Here is a 17453-nt window from a genome sequence, read left to right on the forward strand (position 1 = left end):
GTCTGTGCGCTGACACTCTATCCACTAAGCCAAACCGGCTAAGGCTGGTTGCATTTTTATACACCAATAACAATTGGAAAGAAAAATGAATAAAAACAATCACTTTTCCAACTGCACAAAAAAATACCTAGGAATACATCTAACCAAGAAAGTAAAAGACCTGTGTTCAGAATATTATAAGACATTGAAGGAAGAAATTGAAGAAGATACAAATAAATGGAAGTATATACCATGCTCATAGATAAAAAGAATTAACCTCGTTAAAATCCATATTACCCAAAACAATCTATAGATTCAATGCAATCTCTATCAAAATACCTATGGAATTTTTCACAGAACTAGAACAAATAATTTTAAAATTTACATGGAACCACAAAAGGCCCTGCATAGCAAAGCAATATTGAGAAAGAAGAACAAAATTGGAAGTATGACGTTACCTAACCTCAAATTACACTACAAGGCCATAGTAATCAAAATATCATGGTACGGGCATGAAAACAAACGCATTGATCAATGGAACAGAATAGAGAGCCCAGAAGAAAAACACCACACATCTATATGGTCAATTAATCTGTGACAAAGGATGCAAGAATATATACAATTGGGTAAACACAGTCTTTTCAACAAATGGTGATGGGAAAAATGGACAGATACATACAAAAATTAAAATAAGATAATTTTTTTCAGATTGCAAACATACCCAGAGTATGATAGGTTATATGTCAAACTACCTAAGGTCCTAGGTAAAAGGTTTTTTGCTGAAAGCACGGAGAAGGGCATTCTTGACCTCCTTGTTTCTCAGAGTATATACCACAGGGTTAAGGAGAGGAGTAAAAATGGTGTAGGTCACTGAGATCAGCTGATCCTGATCTTTGGTGTTCTCCGACTCAGGCTTGAGGTAGGCAATGGAGGCACAGCCATAGTGGACAATGACCACGATGAGGTGAGAGGCACATGTTGCAAAAGCCTTCTTTTGGCCCTCACTTGAGGCAATCTTGAGGATGGTGGATATGATAAGGATGTAGGAGATGAAGACCAAACCCATGGGCACCACAATGACAAGGGAGCTGATGATAAAATTAATTATGTCATGTAGATTGGTGTCAGCACAGGAGAGTTTCATAACTGGGCGGATGTCACAGAAATAATGGGCCACCTCTTTACCACAAAAGGATAGCCTGAACACAGAGGAAATCTGAATGATGGCCACAAGCAGGCCAATGCTGCAGGCCCCCCAAACCAGCTGGGCACACACTTTCTTGTTCATGATGACTGCGTACCTCAAAGGTTTGCAGATGGCGACATAGCGGTCATACCCCATTGCAGTGAGTAGAAAGCAGTTGTTGATGGCCAAAGTGATAAAAAAGAACATCTGGGTGGCACAGCCAGCCAAGGAGATGGATTGGCTTTGTCCTATGAGGCTGGAGAGCATTTGTGGTACAATGACCAATGTGTACATAGTTTCTGAAGTTGAAAGCATACTAAGAAAGAAGTACATGGGGGTGTGAAGGTGGCGATCAGTACTGATAATTGTCACAATGATGACATTGCCAGCCAGGGTTAAAACGTACAAGGTGAGAAATATTGCAAAGAGAATAAGTTTGTGTTCATGAAAGCTGGAAAAACCCTGGAAAAAAAATTCACTCACCACTGTGTAGTTCTCTCTCTTCATTGATAAATTCCACATCTGGAAGCTGGAGATTTAGGCCAATCAGTCAGTATATATCCGCGCCCAATGGTTTGAGCAGGAGAACTCTAGGAGGAGTAGATAATAAGAACCTGCTCCTGGATGGATGCCAGGGAAATGGTGACGACTGCTCACTAATAGGTAAAGATAGAAAAACACAATCAGGAAGCAATTCCGTGTATGCAGATTTATGTATACCAGTAAAGAGAATCCACAGAGTTGTGATAAGTTAGAAGGAAGGCTAACTGGTCAAGTTTAGAACAGATTTCCTGATGAGTGAGAACACAGGTGTTAGGGGAAAACTGAGGCTAAAGAGAAATAGTTAAATAGTTAAATAGATAAATAGTTAAATTTTAAAAGAATTTTCTCCTGGATTACAGTTGCATGGTTTTGTTTACCTAAAACAAATTTGCCAATCTATCCTACTTTGTTTAAAGCACAATTTTGATCTTAAACATCTTCCTTTCTAAGTTGCCAAGTAACAGATAAGTGTTTGCTTTCTCCCTGTTCCACTTGTCTGCATCTTTCATAAACCATTTTCACAAATCATTCAATAGCCTCAAACCTGACCACCCTCCTTTTTTTGAAAAAAAAAAGTTTTTATTGAGTTTATTGGGGCAGCATTGGTGAATAAAATTATATAGGTTTCAGGTGTTCAATTCTATAGAATATCTTCTGGATATTGTATTGTGTATTTACCATCCAAGTCAAGTCTCCTTCCATCTTCATTTTATCTCCCCTTTTCCCTTTTTACCTCCTTCCAACCCCCTTTCACTCTGGTGATTCACCATACTGTTGTCTGTGTCTATGAGGGTGTGCGTGTGTGTGCGTGTGTGTGCGTGTGTGTGTGTGTGTGTGTGTGTTTCTCAATAACTTGCATTGGTTTTTAATGAAGCATGTTTTTCTCTTTAGTCAATACTTTACTCCAGTCTCCTCTTGCACAGAAAGTCTTCTTAATCCTATCAATCCAAGCCCTTTTCCATTGCTAGTGTTGCTCTGTAACTAATTCTCATGAAATGTGTTATTTCTCTGTGTATTGTAGCTTGTGCTTGCATATGAATTTTTATAGGTAGTCTTCCTCACTACTCTGAACTCTCCTTTCTAATTTCTTCAGCATTATAAACTGGGTATCTAGGGAAAGCATTTTGCACATCTGCCCTATTTTCTATTTGAGGAGTAATTGGGGATCACAAAGTTCTCATTTAAAAAATTAATAATGATAACAACAAAAATAATAGTCACTTATTGCACTTTTTAGTTTATAAAGCATTTTTACATATATTATTTAACAGCATAACCATCCCATGTGTTAGGTAACTATTATGTTCATCTTACAGATGGAAAACCTAAGACACCTAGGATTAGGTGATTTGTCCAAAATTTAAAAAATCATAGATTCAATCTTTTATTTCTAAGGCCAGTTTGAACAGATAAAATAAAGAAGGCTATTTTGGTCTCTATTAACAAGTATTAATACATTTGCCTTACTCTGGGAATGAGATTACATTGAGGAATACATTGGAAAAATTGAAAATCATTAGGAAAACTGGAAGATTCTTAGGATTATCTAGATAAGTAGGTAAAATATTAGTGTATTAATTATAACACATGCCTATTCTCCTTGGCTTGATATTTTCTCTTCCAATTATTTATTTTAAAGAAATAATCAGAGATATGTATCAGGATGCATGTGTAAGAAGGTTTTATAATATCATCTATAATAATAAAAGTGTAATACCGGACATCTTTCTGGACAACCTTCTGGATGAAGCCAGAGCTGTGAGGTCCGAGGCAGCCACTATAGCTACCAGGGCCGAGCCCCTTGAATGAATTTCCTGCATCGGGCCTCTAGTTTATAATAATGAAGACCAAAAACAATGTAAATGAAAAAAGGAATGATTAAATAATTTATATCATATTCATTTAATGGGAACTATACACCTACATACATAGTTACACAGATACATAGGTAGATACAAAGATACATAGACAGACCATAATTTTATAAAAATAATATAAAGAAAAGAAAAAGAAGGAAGAAAGAAATGAAGGTAATGCATTCAATGGCACACCTGCCATTAAAAAAGGGCTGGAAACAAATATAGCAAAATGCTAAAAATAATTTGTTCTAGGTGGTAAATGGAGAATCTTAAGTTATCTTTCACTGCGGATAATACATATTTTCTTCTTAATTATTATCTCCTAAACACAGCCAAATTCTATAATTCTGTTCCAAAATGGAACTCTATTATGAGATTGCAGAGAGGAGTGAGGAGAAAAAGTGAAAGTAGGGGGTTAATTTATGGCCCAGACAGGAAAGTTGACAGAATATTTTATAGCAATTTGAGCACCTCAGGACCACATCGGGAGGAAATGAACTTCAACTTTTAAAGAAAGATTGTAGAAAGGTTGGTAGAAGGAAAACCTTTCTGAACAGTGTTGGAAGTAAGGGTGGTAAGTGAGGCACTGGGTTTGGGTGCAAAATTTAAGGGAACTCCAAAAAAGTCAGTAATCAAGATGAACACAATTTTAATACAATAGTTTTTAAACCTTAATGCAAAAATCCATGATGAAAAAAAATACTAAAACTTTTAATAACCACAGGGTCAATTCTGGGTATTACTACAGTGAGATATAAGTAGTTGGGTGAGGTCAGAGTTTGAAATTTCCTTATTACAGATTTTTAAGAACAAGAAAATATAAACCATTTCAAAATTTAGAGGAAAATGTACATGTTAATTTTCCGCAGGGATGTGGGCATAAGCTAGTCCTTAAGCATTCCTGCTTTACTGTGGCTCATAATTTATTATGGAACAAAACTCACTAATCGTACTTACACTAAAAGGAAAGAAAAACTCAGCCAGGCTATGGAAGAGAAAAGATTGACCTGTGCGTGTGCATTACTGCCATTATGTTTCCTCTCTCATCACCCCCTCACGAAAACAACGCCCCATCAAGTGGCAAAGACCTGATGCGTGACTGAGACCACATGGCAGCCTCCGTCCCTGAAACCATGTCACCAAGAAATGCAGCATTTGACACCATTTTCTGTTTCTTTATATTCTGGGTCTTTAGCCTAAAACATCTCTCCACAATTTAAAAAATGAAAAATTATTACCTTCTAGGGAAATCATTTTCTGCTTAGACCTGACAAGCACTCCTGGGCAAGGGGTTAATCTTATCCGTTTCATTATTCAAATCCTTCCAGTTGGAAGCAAGCTGGGAAAACTCATATTCTTTGTAGCCTTAAGTTCTTTCATCAGAACTGAATCATAGAAACTTAGAGTTAGGAGGTAATTTTTAAAGCCCAGCTTTCCTCACAAATAGTTCACCAAATTCTGCTTCAGTGCTTCCAACGATTGGAAATTCATTATCTTACAAGTTAATGCCCCGTTTTTTTGTTTGTTTGTTTGTTTTCTTTAAGATACTAAGTTTTCTTACAAATATAAAACTAGGCTTTTTTTAAAAAAAAAATAAAAATGCTTAAGGGGGAAAAAGCCATCTGTAAAGTAGAGTATAAATGGGAAAGTTAGTTATCTCCTTCTGTAATTTGCATTCTTTAGTCCAGAAGGAAACATAATTCATGTTTGTATTTTAAATTTATTTATTTATGCCTAGAAATTTTCTATGTACAATTATGCATATTTCTATATCATTTCAATTTTATACAAATGAAATTATGTGGGACACACCAATTCACAAGTGGTTTTTTTCACTTAAATATTATTTCTTGAGAACTTTCCATAACAGTACTATAAATCTATCTCACACTTTACTTTCAATGGTGCATAATATTCCATTTAGATCCATGTAGATATACTGTCATTAACTCTATTTTTGAATGAATTTAATTCTTAGAAAATGTTACATTATATTGATTCAATAGCTGCCTGCCTGCAACTTTCCACCTCCCCACAGTAGCCTACCTTCTGTTTCCTTTTCAGCCAGATAGTTTTTTAAATATTTGAAGATCATTATCATGTCTGCTAAATTTCATGTCCTTGAATCCATACCCACAGCAAGATGAGCTTAAAGAAATAGAATATCAATGGACATGAGAATCAATACATCCAAATACTGAAAACCGTAGAGGGAGAAGAATTAGCTTTTGAAAACTATACATGGCAGCCATTTTCATTTAGTTCTGCCAACAGCAACTCACTGCTTCTGACCTTGGCCACAGGAAGGAGGAGCCACTTTCTGGATAGTGATCTTTAAGAGGAACGATAGGGGCTGCATCTGTTCTGAGGACGCCTAGGAAAGCTCTTTGTTGTGGAAGCCAGAACCAGGAAAGCGATGAGGGCATGAGTGGGGGGGATCGGGGGTAACGTGGGGATAAGGACACATATGTAATAACTTAATCAATAAAATAATAATAATAAAAAGAACCAGGAAAGCAAGGAAAAGTCAGCTTTTCCTCGCATCAGAGAGAACTGCAAATTATTGCTGAACTCCTTGAGGCTGGGGCATTGGTTTCTTTGGCTGGGGAAGTGGCTCAGGAAAAATGCCATCTCTTAAACCCCAGATTTCAGGCGCTTTGGATGTTTATTTTCCCCAAGAGGAGAAAATCTCTTTGCCTAAAGCCTCCTGGGAACTCGCCTTTGAAAACCCCTCCGGGTACTAAGAGTTAGAATGCAAGGGCCCTAGAGCATGTCTCACAGGTTTCGTTAGGAACCAGGGAAGCAGATGAGACTCAGGCTGCTATGTGTTTATTAGTACTCACTATTGGGGATTGAGAACCTCATTGCACTGAGTTTTAATCAAGAAAACCTCTAGGAATACTTAATAAGCTTACACAGAGAAAAGCGCAATTTTTAGATTTTTTTAGGATTAGAGAGAAACCAACTTCTTGCAATGGATTCAAATAAGATGAGGTGCCCTGGCTGGGTGGCTCAGTTGGTTGGAGCATCAGTGAAATGTTGCTGGTTCCCTTCCTGGTCAGGGCACATACCTAGGTTGCAGGTTTGATCCCTGGTGGGGAGCATATGAGAGACAGCTGATTGATGCCCCGCCCCCCTTCCTTCCCCCCTCTCTAAAATCAATAAACATATCCTCAGGTAACGATTTAAAAAAAAAAGATGGAGGCAAGCAGAGGTTATAGGGGCTAGAGCTTCTGTTGCCCAGCTTCAGCCTACAGCCAATTTTCTTAAGTCTCATTGGATATACACGTCAGCCTAACTCTCTCATTTATGGAGAGCAACCTCTCATTCTTGGCAACAGCAGACCTATTCCTCATGCTCCCTTCAGTTCATGCACAGATTTTGCTGGAGAGAAAATGAAACAGCAATAGATCACTACTCCATCAAGTTCAGTTTCTGGCTAAGCACAACTGCATTAAGATGATCTCTGTACCCACAGGAGATGTTTGAGGAGCCATGTTAGCCATACCCTGTAAAACGAGATTGCTATAATGATCTTCAAACCAGACTGAGAATTCTCTGTCTAAAATAATCCTATTTTCTAATGAAAAAAATAAGCCAATGAACAAAATAGATCCAGAGACATGGAGGAATGGAACAGACTGTTGAATATCAGAGGGAAGGCAGGGGAGGGTGGGTGGGAAGAGATCAACCAAAGAACTTGTATGCGTACATGCATAACCCATGGACACAGACGGTAGGGTAGTGAAGGCCAGGGGTGGGGGATGGGGGTGGGCTAGAAGAGGTCAATGGGGAAAAAAGGGGACATATGTAATACTTTCAACAATAAAGATTTAATAAATAAATCAAATAATCCTATTTTCCCTTTAATTAAAAAAGTAATTTATGTTCACTTTAGAAAACACAGGAGAGAAAACGTAAGATAACGTAAATCATTTATGATCTCCAATTTAGAAATATCAACACAATTAACATTTTGATAAATTGTCTCAAATCTTTTCTCCACGCAGTCATATGTGTGTATCTGTTTACACACACGTACACTTAGGTTTATGCCAAAAATAAGATAATTATTTTTGTATTCTTTTGTCCTTTTTAACAAAATGAAGTTTCGCAAACTTCTTATACCCATTTTTTTTTTCTCCTAACAATGTATGGAGAACCTTCTTTATATCAATAAACAATTTTCTACGTTGCCATTTTAAAATAGCTGCCTTGCCTTTAATCATAGGATTGCTCTATATTAAAGTGCGGTTTCAATATCTAAACAAGCACCATCCATTGCATGTGGTTGTTAAGTCTTTAAAGTCTCTTTTAGTCTACAAAGGCTTCTCAATAGTGGCACTACGGACATTTTGTTGTTGCTATTTTTTACTTTTATTTTTAAATTTATCTTCATTGTTGGAAGTATCACCGAGGTCTCCTTTCCCCCCATTGACCCCCTCCTCCCCACTCCTGCCCCCTCCTCAGGACCTCACCGTGAGCTATGCATTTATGCAGAGAATAAGTGTTTTGGTTAATCTGTCCCCCCACTACTTCCATCTGAAAGCCGTCAGTCTGTTCCGTGCTTTCACGTCTCTGGATCTATTTTGTTTGTCAGTTTATTTTGTGCACTAGATCCCACATACAAGTGAGATCATGTGGTCTTTGTGTTTCTCTGACTGGCTTATTTTGCTTCATATAACAATCTTCAGGTCCCTCTATGTTGTTCCAAATGGTAAGATATCTTTCTTTTTTTCAACTGCATAGTTTTCCATGGTGTACATATGCCACGGCTCTTTTGTCCTCTCATCTACGGATAGGCACTTGGCTGATTCCAGATCTTAGCTTTTGTAAATAATGCTGCTATGAACACAGGCGTTCATATATTCTTTCTGACTGGTGTTTCAGGATTCTTAGGAAATGGTCCTAGAAATGGGTTCACTGAGTCAAATGGCAGTTTCATTTTTAATTTGGGGGGGAAACTCCACACTGTTTTCCAAGGTGGCTGTGCCAGTCTGCAATCCCAGTGGTGCACTAGGGATCCCTTCCTCCACATCCTCACCAGCACGTAAGCTCCTTGATGTGTGCGTGGAGGCAGGGAGGAGGTGAGCAGGGGAGGTTGCCCTGTGTGTTGTAAGATGTTTGGTGGTTAGTAGCATCCCTGGCTTCTATTCACTGGATGTCAGAAGTATCTTCTCCCCTGCCCCCACTAAATTGGAGAAAACCAAAACTGTATTTAAATTTTGTCAAATATCCCCAGGGGATAAGGCCATTCTTCTTTGCTTTGAGCATGGTTTGGCCACTACCACTCTCCCCCACCTTTTTTTACATTTCCTTGACATGTTTAAAACTAGGTCAAAGTCTCACCTTCTGCATATCTATTTACTCATTGTATCATTTAATTTGTTCTTCATATCCTGTATTTCCTGTAGACTGGAAGTTAGTTCTAAAAGCTTAATTAGATGCAAGTTTGATTTATTAAATCATGTTAACTATATTAGACTATATATTCTATAAACTATATTATACTATATTACTATAGAAAATTTTGCATGACATCAAACAGGGTTATCAGATTTAACAAATAAAAATACAGAATACTCAGTTAAATTTGAATTTTAAATAATCAATAAATAATTTTTCAAGATAACTATATCCCAACTATTGCAAGGTACATATTTATACTAAAAATTATTAATTATTTATCTGAAATTCATTTTCAACTAGGCATTTTGTATTTTATCTGGCAACACTAATCAAGAGGCAGATATTGTTTGATTATTCCACTCTAAGCAATGCTAAATTGATCAGTGTTTCATGTTGCAAGAGCTTGATGCTCTATTCAAATTTATCCCATCAATCTTTTACTATTTCATCTTTTGATGACTTTGTCTGAATTATTTTTTATTAAGGCTTGCAAATAGTGTTTTTGCTAATCATGTCATTTCTTCTACATTTATTCCATGGATATTTATTTATTTATTTATTTATTTATTTATTTATTTATTTATAGAAGAAGTTTTTTTGTCAATTAGGATAAGAGTGCAAGGTAGAACTGAATAGAATAGGAATTCAAACCTGGATCCTCTTTCTAGTATACATTTTATTACAGTCAGTGAGAAAAAAAAAACCCAAAACTATTCACTTTTGACCTGTTGATGATATATGACTACAAATAGTCATAAGCCAGCAAGCCTATGGTTTATAATTAGCAGAGATGTAAGATGGTAGATAGGTTGTCGTGGGAGTGATGCCTGAACACTAAAGCATTTCTCTAAGCAGAAATAATAAAAGCTCTATAAATAAGGGGTAAATGATGGTGTCCAGAACAAGAAAGAGCAATGCACAGTCTAAACATTCTTCAAGTTTCCCTCACTTTTCTTTTATGCTGGTCACAAATTCTGAGTAACACACATTAAACTAATCCTTGCAGCCAGGTACATGCTACAGATGTGCCATAGAGAAGCACATTGCTTGTGGGTTCTGAAAAGACTAACGTATTCGTTCACAGAGTGCCAATCTCGAATGGCATCTCCGAAGGAAGGCGGGGGAGGATGGGTGGGTGGGAAGTGATCAATCAAAGACCTTGTACGCATATATGCATAACCCATGGACACACAGACAATAAGGAGGTGAAGGCCTGGGGAGGGCTGGAGCGGGGGGGGGGGGGTCAATGGGGAGAGAATGAGGACATATGTAATACTTTCAACAATACATATTTAAAAATGAAGTAAAGTGTTTGTTGACAAAGGGACTGTGACAAGCAGGTCAAAGAAGACTCTCTTCAGCCATGTGTCTGCGGTGAAAGGTACCTATAAACCAGAATTAGCAGCACAAGGAATTTATCTTCCTTTCCATTTGGTGACTTTATTATATTGTATTTCCAGTTAATTAAATTTATAGTTAATATCCTGTGGTTAGAATCGTACGAAAAAAGATTAGAAGACCGTATCTTTCCTATATTTTACATATCTCAATAGGGCAGGCAGGCCATTAGTCATAAAAGAAAATATTCTATGATACTAATTACCGTAGGAATTAATTGAAGAGTATGGTTTTGGGTGATCATTTTCCTAAGTACAAATACAAAGACAAGATCAATCGTTTTCATAAATAATGAACAATCAGAGAAAAGAGTTGTCTAGCATGTCTCTAGTGCTCTTCAAGAGATCATTTTTAAAAATAAAAAAAGAAAATTGTCTCTAAGGAAGGGGAGAATGATTTATTAGGTGTGACATCATGATAAAGTCATGATTTAATAGCTTATTTATATCTTTTAATTATTTATTAAAAATCTAAATATGCCCTGCACTGTGCTAAGCACCAATGATTCAAACACACATACAGTATGTGATGAGGAGCAAGACAAGATGCAGCATTCATTTATTGGGATACATGCTTTGATAGGGTAAGAATGGAACAGTAAGTAACATTCTGACATGCATTTTAATACACTAAGTTATTTATATCCATCAGGAAGCAAAACCACACAGAAAAGACTGGCCTGGTATATTTATCATTAAAAGTGAACGAATTAGCATTTTGCGTTATCTTATGAGTTTGAGTAAAGCCTCAGAGATTGATCACTTTAGTGAGTTTACTTCCATGGCCGATACAGACCCTGGAAGACAGGGATTACACCAACATTTTTCTAATTACCAAATTCATCCATCTCCCACTACTTGGTAACTCTGATGCGGTCAGCATTGTTAATCACTCTCTTGAGCCGTGATTCCGTGGTACTGCTAACTCCTGCTATTCCTACTACAGAGACGCTTACCAGTGGTGGTCATTTAGCATAGAGTATGCACCTGCCCATCTGTTCTGCAGAGAGGATGGTGAATATCATTTAATCTGATGATTTAGTGAACTTGAGGTTGTTGAGAGATTCTACTGCAGTTATCATCTTAGTATGAATTATTTAGTATTAACCTAAATAATTCACTCTTTATCACATCACTCTGATTTAATTCTCTGCCTTGTTACTACCTGATAGGTTTTTGTTTACCTATTTGGTCATATCTTTACTGTATTTCTTCTCACACTGGATGATATAGCCCTTAAGAGCACTTGGTTCTCACCCCTTTCTCATTTTAAATTTTCAGCCAAAACAAACAAACAAAAGGAACCTTCTAATGTATATCTGTACAGGCATACCTCAGAGATATTTCAGGTGTGGTTCCGGACCACTGATAAAACAAATGTTGCAAGCAAGTAACACAATAGGTTTGGTTTCCCAGTACAGGTAAAAGTTATGTTTAAATTATACTGTAGTCTACTAGTGTGTAACAGTATGTATAAAAAACAATGTGCATGCTTTAATGAAAAAATAATGTATTGCTAAAAAATGCTCTCATCTGAGCTCTTTGGGAAATGGCACCAATAGACTTGCTTGTTGCACCACCCAAGTCAAGACTCCATCACCATTTATCTCCCCTTTACCCTCTCCTACCCGCCCCCCCCCTCCACCCCCGCTGCCTTTCCCCTCTGGTAATCACCCTACTTGTTGTCTGTTGTTGTAGTAAAATATAGAAATGTTTAAAAATGCTTAAAAATACTAAAAAAGGTTTTAAAATATTTAAATTAACTTTCCTAAAACTTAAAGTGTGATATTCAGGACACACTCCCCACTGCCCTGAGGCACGTGCAAATAAAGATTTGAACTTTGCTGACTTACAGTGAGTTACCCTGATAACCATATATCTAATAGCATATACTCCTCCCCCTCCCCAGAGTGAAACCAAGTGTTTACAAGATTGTTTACTAATATGCCCATTGGAACGAATGTTAAACTTGAAATCTTGTTATGCCTTTTGTTTTTCAGAATCCCCCTGCTCCCCCTGGCCTGCCATGGGTACTACAGGCTATTTAAAGGGTCCCCGAACACCATTCGAGTTGATCATGGCTTGATCGCTGGACGCCTGGTCTTCGCTAATCACTCTGATCCCTGCGCTGCACTGGTGGCTCTGATCGCTGGAAGTTTATCTTCGCTGATCGCCTTCAGCTTGGGCGTAGTCCCCCTCCCCTCCCCACTCCGCTCAGCTCCACTCCCTGCAGAAGACAGACAAAGGTGGGGCCTCAGATGGATCCTGGCTGTGCGTGTACAGGGAGATATCTCTGAAGGCAATGCCGCCCTAAATCTGAAACTTGGTTCCTGACCTGCCCAGCCAGCCAGAGAAGGCGGCGCTGCTGCCACCAGGGGAAGCCAGCTCTGGGAGCTCCCTTTAAGCCTGTCCCAGGACACCAGGAATTTTTTAAGTAACAGTGTCCTGAGTGCTGATAAGCTTTGTGCCCACTGCAGTGTTAAAAGGAGAACAGATTGCTATGTGAATTGCAACTGTAACTATGTATGTGGCATAATTCCTCCGGCATCGTAATTACACTGATAGAAGGTCAGATGACAATGCCTGCCCCGGGTCCTGCCTGCATAAGGTGGTCTCTTTGGGGGCAACTACTTTAACTGGCCGAACACTTGCACGGTTAAAGTTTATCTCAAGGAACGCCTCAGATAAACGCCCCTTCCTTCTCCGACATCTGTCTCTGAGGTTCTTGTGGTGGGCCTCATGTTGGTTCAGTCTTCTCTCCACTTTCCACTGTTTTAACGCATGTTCTTAGGTGCACCGAGACTTCATTTGATAGTCATTTGGATGCAGTTGTAAATTGTAAACAAAAAATGCTAATGTAGGCACTGAGGTCAAGTAGCAATGACTCATCTGAATGAGTCATAATATATTTACCTTAATTTTTTAAGATTATCACCAATAAAAATACATATTTGTTTTTTCATTAAAAATTGTGCAAATCTCTGATTATGAGAGACACTGACCTATAGTTATGGCTACCAAAAGGTCCTGAATTTTCTGACACGGCACTACTTCCAATGTTCAGTCCAGTGTTTAGAACACACATTTTAATTTTGATCAGACACTTGCTATTCTGTTGTTTTCTTGAACCTCTATGATAGCCTGGCCTGTTTTGAAGAAAAAGTCCATTGGAAACTTCCTCTGTGTAGGCCTCTGTTTCCCTTTCTTCTGGCCCTTTCTCCTTCTTTAAAATGTAGGCCAGTGGTTTTCAGTCCAGCCAGGCTCCCTTTCATGACCTCCATTTGGAACATTTTCTCTGTGACCCTGAGAAGAAATCCATAGGTTATGAGCTTGCCTCCCAGAGATGGAGTTATGGGGTAACTGATGAGAGTTAAGCTTCAGGACACCTCCAAACTCCTGGAAGAGGCATCTGTCTCTGTAAAACTTACGAAACATATTTAACACATTTGGACAAGACTACGTTCTGCTTGCCCTCAGTCTTCCCTCTGTCACACTTTGGTTCCTATCAGGAGCATGATGTTAGTTGCAGGAAGCTTTTGGGACCAGCTAAGGTGAACTTAAGCTGAGGATGTCCAGTTCTGGTTTAGTGTAACAGATATGTGTGGTTCATAGTTACGTCCAGGTGTGGTAAGGCACTGCGAGCCATGCTGGGGCAGAAATGGCTTCCAGAAAAATCCTCCCAAAGAGCCCACTTTCCTGGCTTCTGGGCACAAGGTGAAGGGCCTAGGGCCATGTCACAGTACGAACCCCTGCTCCATCCAGAACTTGACACTGGACATTGGTAGGTGATAAAGGAAAACCAAGGTTGAAATATCTGAAGTCTGAAGGCAATTTTGTCATTTTTTTTTTACAAGCATAGGGTATGTGTAAGCTGAGAATTGGATTCCTTTGTGTCTAGTGAAAATGGAAGTTCTCTCTTATCAGGAATGCACTCAATACAGAATAATCATGATGTTTTTGTCTCTTTTGATTGGAATAAGATAATGTAAAATTCATCAAAATTCTTGTGTTTGGAAGGCACAAACCTCTAGTAGTACTACACACGGCGAGAATATCTCATAAGAATTGCATTTTTAATGCACTTCAACTATCAATAATAGAAAATAAATGCTGATCAGTGATGCTAGAGGAAAGAATGAATTATATTTCTAGTTTCTCTATAAAAATATTATTAGAATAGCTGATGAGAAGATGTAGCAAAGATATGAAGGAAAATGAAAGTATTATAGTAGAGTGTCAAGCAGCACATTGTCATTTTTCCTGGGTTTTGTAATGTTCATGTTATTTTTCAGCTTTTGCATTTTGTAATTTGTTGTGATTCATTTTTTTGTTCTACATAGTCATTCTAACATCGAATATTAAGTTCATAATTTTCTATTCATTTTTTAAGGAAGGGCCCTAAAATGGTGGAAGTTTCAGGAGCCTGAAACTATACCCACCTCGCCTACCTATACACATTTTTATTTTCTAAATCAATATAATTCCCAATTTTAATATAAAGAAGAAATAAAATAACTTTATAATGAGCAAATATATACATGATGAATATGGTGATAACAAATACAGCCTGATATGAGGGTAAGGTGTCAGCGATACAAACCTGAACGGCGTCGCTGTTGGTGATCAGATTTTCTGAAATAGTGAACAATTTAATGATGCCGTTCCAGGAAAAAAAGAGCAAAATCTCCCCTCAGTATGTGTGATAGTTTCTTTCCTGTAAAATCCCGTATATGCAAAAAATAAAAAACTTTGCATTTGTTGGTCAAACAGGTTTAAGGCTCAAAGGCTCAAATAATTCTAGAAGATCTGACCATACATTTTTTAATATGCAAGGCCATCCTGGGTATTACAGGACATCTGGCTGCCAGTAAATGCTGAAAATGTATCCTGCAGACCCATCACTGAGACAGGCAACATGCAATACTCATTGCTGCCCCACCCCCATCACACACACACACACACACACACACACACACACTCACATTTCCTCATGGTCCTTTGCAGGCAATAACACAGGGAGCAAGTGCCCTGAGAGGTTCAGACAACCCCCTGGCAGTCCTCACTTCCCAGCCCCCACTCTTACCCACCCTCACCCCCAGAAACACACTGGTCACAGTGCGGTTCAACCAGGTCCTAAAGGATTAGGGCTTCAAAATTTACCTATTAAAATGCAAATGTTCTTGGCTGGGCTAAGACCTCTTGTTCTTATCAGCTAACAACCTAAAGGAATTCCTTTAAGAGGAGGCTGTTTCCATTTCTTAACTGTGTAATTCTGTAAGAAAGCATAAAATAAACCTGGCCTACACTACATTTGGCTTGACTCTGCAAGACTGGGGTTTCTCTGTCCACAGCCACACCCAGGAATGATCTGAGAGCCGCTCCCCCCCGCCCCCCCCCCCCCCCCCCAGAACACAGTCTCTTAATGCAGGGAGCCCTGTGTGGGAGGCAGGCCCCACCCCACTCACACAACTGCTTCTGCGTGACCTGGTTGCATCCTTTGCAGGATGTACGGACCCACTAGTGGCTTTTCCAGCTTTGGGGTGTTTTTCCTCTGTGGGTTGACCAGGAAGTTGGGGAAGTGGTCTCTTTCTCTTCTATTTTCAAGTCCAAAGCTCTTTATAAAATAATCACAGTCACAGTAACGACTAACATACAAAGTACTAACTATTTGCCAGGCTCTGTTCTAAACGTTTCACTATATTAAATATTTTAATGTTCACAACAGATACTATTGAGACAGGCCGGTAAGCCAGGACAAGTGGAATAGGGAAACTGAGGCAGGCAGCTGAACAAGCTGGCAGAGCAGTTTAGAGGTCACCTCCCTAGAGATAACATGCGTAGGAGGATTTTAAGCGACGGTGGCAAGATTTGTAGGAGCCCTTGGAAAGGCTGCCCCACTTGAGGAGGCACTTCCCCAGCACCACTGCCCCCAGTAGACCGTGCCCAATGTCTCATCCACAACCAGGGGGTTCAGCTCCATCTCACTGCAGAAGAAGTCCAGCTTCCAAGGCTGCAAGCCCACACTTGGGCCCACCAGGCCCAAGATAGTCAACAGGGCCCTGAGCTGTATCACCCCAGCACCCAAGGCTAACCGTGGGCAAGTTACCTAACTTCCCTCTGCCTCATGGCCTATCTGCACGTCCGTCACCAAGACTCAATGACACCTGAGCCGTGGTTGGCACTGCACTCCAGCCCACGTAGCTGCCACCTGGAGGCAGGCCTTTGGCAGGCTTTCATTATATTCCCTGGAGTCAGGCCTTCTTTCAGACTATTCAGTCTCCTTCCTGGCTTTTCCCTGGCATGTGTCCTTATCCTATCTGATCTTCTCCCCAGATTTCCCTAGGTTTTTCTCCTCCCCTTTATGATCACTATTTTGGCTTCCACTGTGCTTGTGCTTAGTGAAAGACATCCTCTGTGCCATCTCTCCCTTCCCCTGTCAATGGGTGGCTGTGAAGCATCTTTCCTGCCTACTCGGATGCCTGGAGTGTCCTTTCCTAGTTAATCCGGCTGGTTCCATGTGCTCCCTTCCTTTTTGTTAACATCTAGCTAACAGCCTACTATACAAGTAGCTCTGGAAAGCCACAACAGAATTTCAGCAATCGCTGGCCATACTCGTGGACATGCATAAAAGGTATATTGTCATGATTAAGGGTTTTCCTCTAGGGTTAGATTTTTAAACGTCTGAATCCCAAATTAGCCATTTAGTATCTACCCTAAGATAAGTTGCTTAACCTCCCTTTGCTTCAGGTTTCCTACCAATAAAATGTAATGAAGGCACCTGCTTCATAGAATTATTGTGGGGAATGAATGCAACATCGCCTGTACCCCACTTTTCTAAGTTGCATTGATAGACAGTTTAAGAATGTCCTCTGACTGTGTATCTGGCCCTGTGACTGTCTTTTACTAGATTCCAGGTATGTCTATGGAGGTGGGGTGGGGAGTACGGAGGTACATATAAAATTGCCCAATCAGGCACCACTCCAAATTTTATCTCCAGGGAAGGAGGCAAACCCAGGCACAGCTGATCAGGTAACCAGATAGGACACAGAAAACACTTCCTTCTCCTTTTCGGTTTTAAGT

General features: G+C 39.2%; 1 protein-coding gene across 1 annotated transcript; it reads right to left on the reverse strand.

Annotated features, from left to right (window-relative positions):
- Positions 1 to 739: 739 nt before the first annotated feature.
- On the reverse strand, positions 740 to 1672 carry LOC132221033 (olfactory receptor 10J1-like). The gene has a single exon (XM_059674966.1). The coding sequence runs from the start codon at positions 1670 to 1672 to the stop codon at positions 740 to 742; it is 933 nt and encodes a 310-aa protein (XP_059530949.1).
- Positions 1673 to 17453: the final 15781 nt, after the last annotated feature.

Source organism: Myotis daubentonii, chromosome 18, assembly GCF_963259705.1.
Source record: "Myotis daubentonii chromosome 18, mMyoDau2.1, whole genome shotgun sequence".
In the NCBI taxonomy this organism is placed as follows: domain Eukaryota; kingdom Metazoa; phylum Chordata; class Mammalia; order Chiroptera; family Vespertilionidae; genus Myotis; species Myotis daubentonii.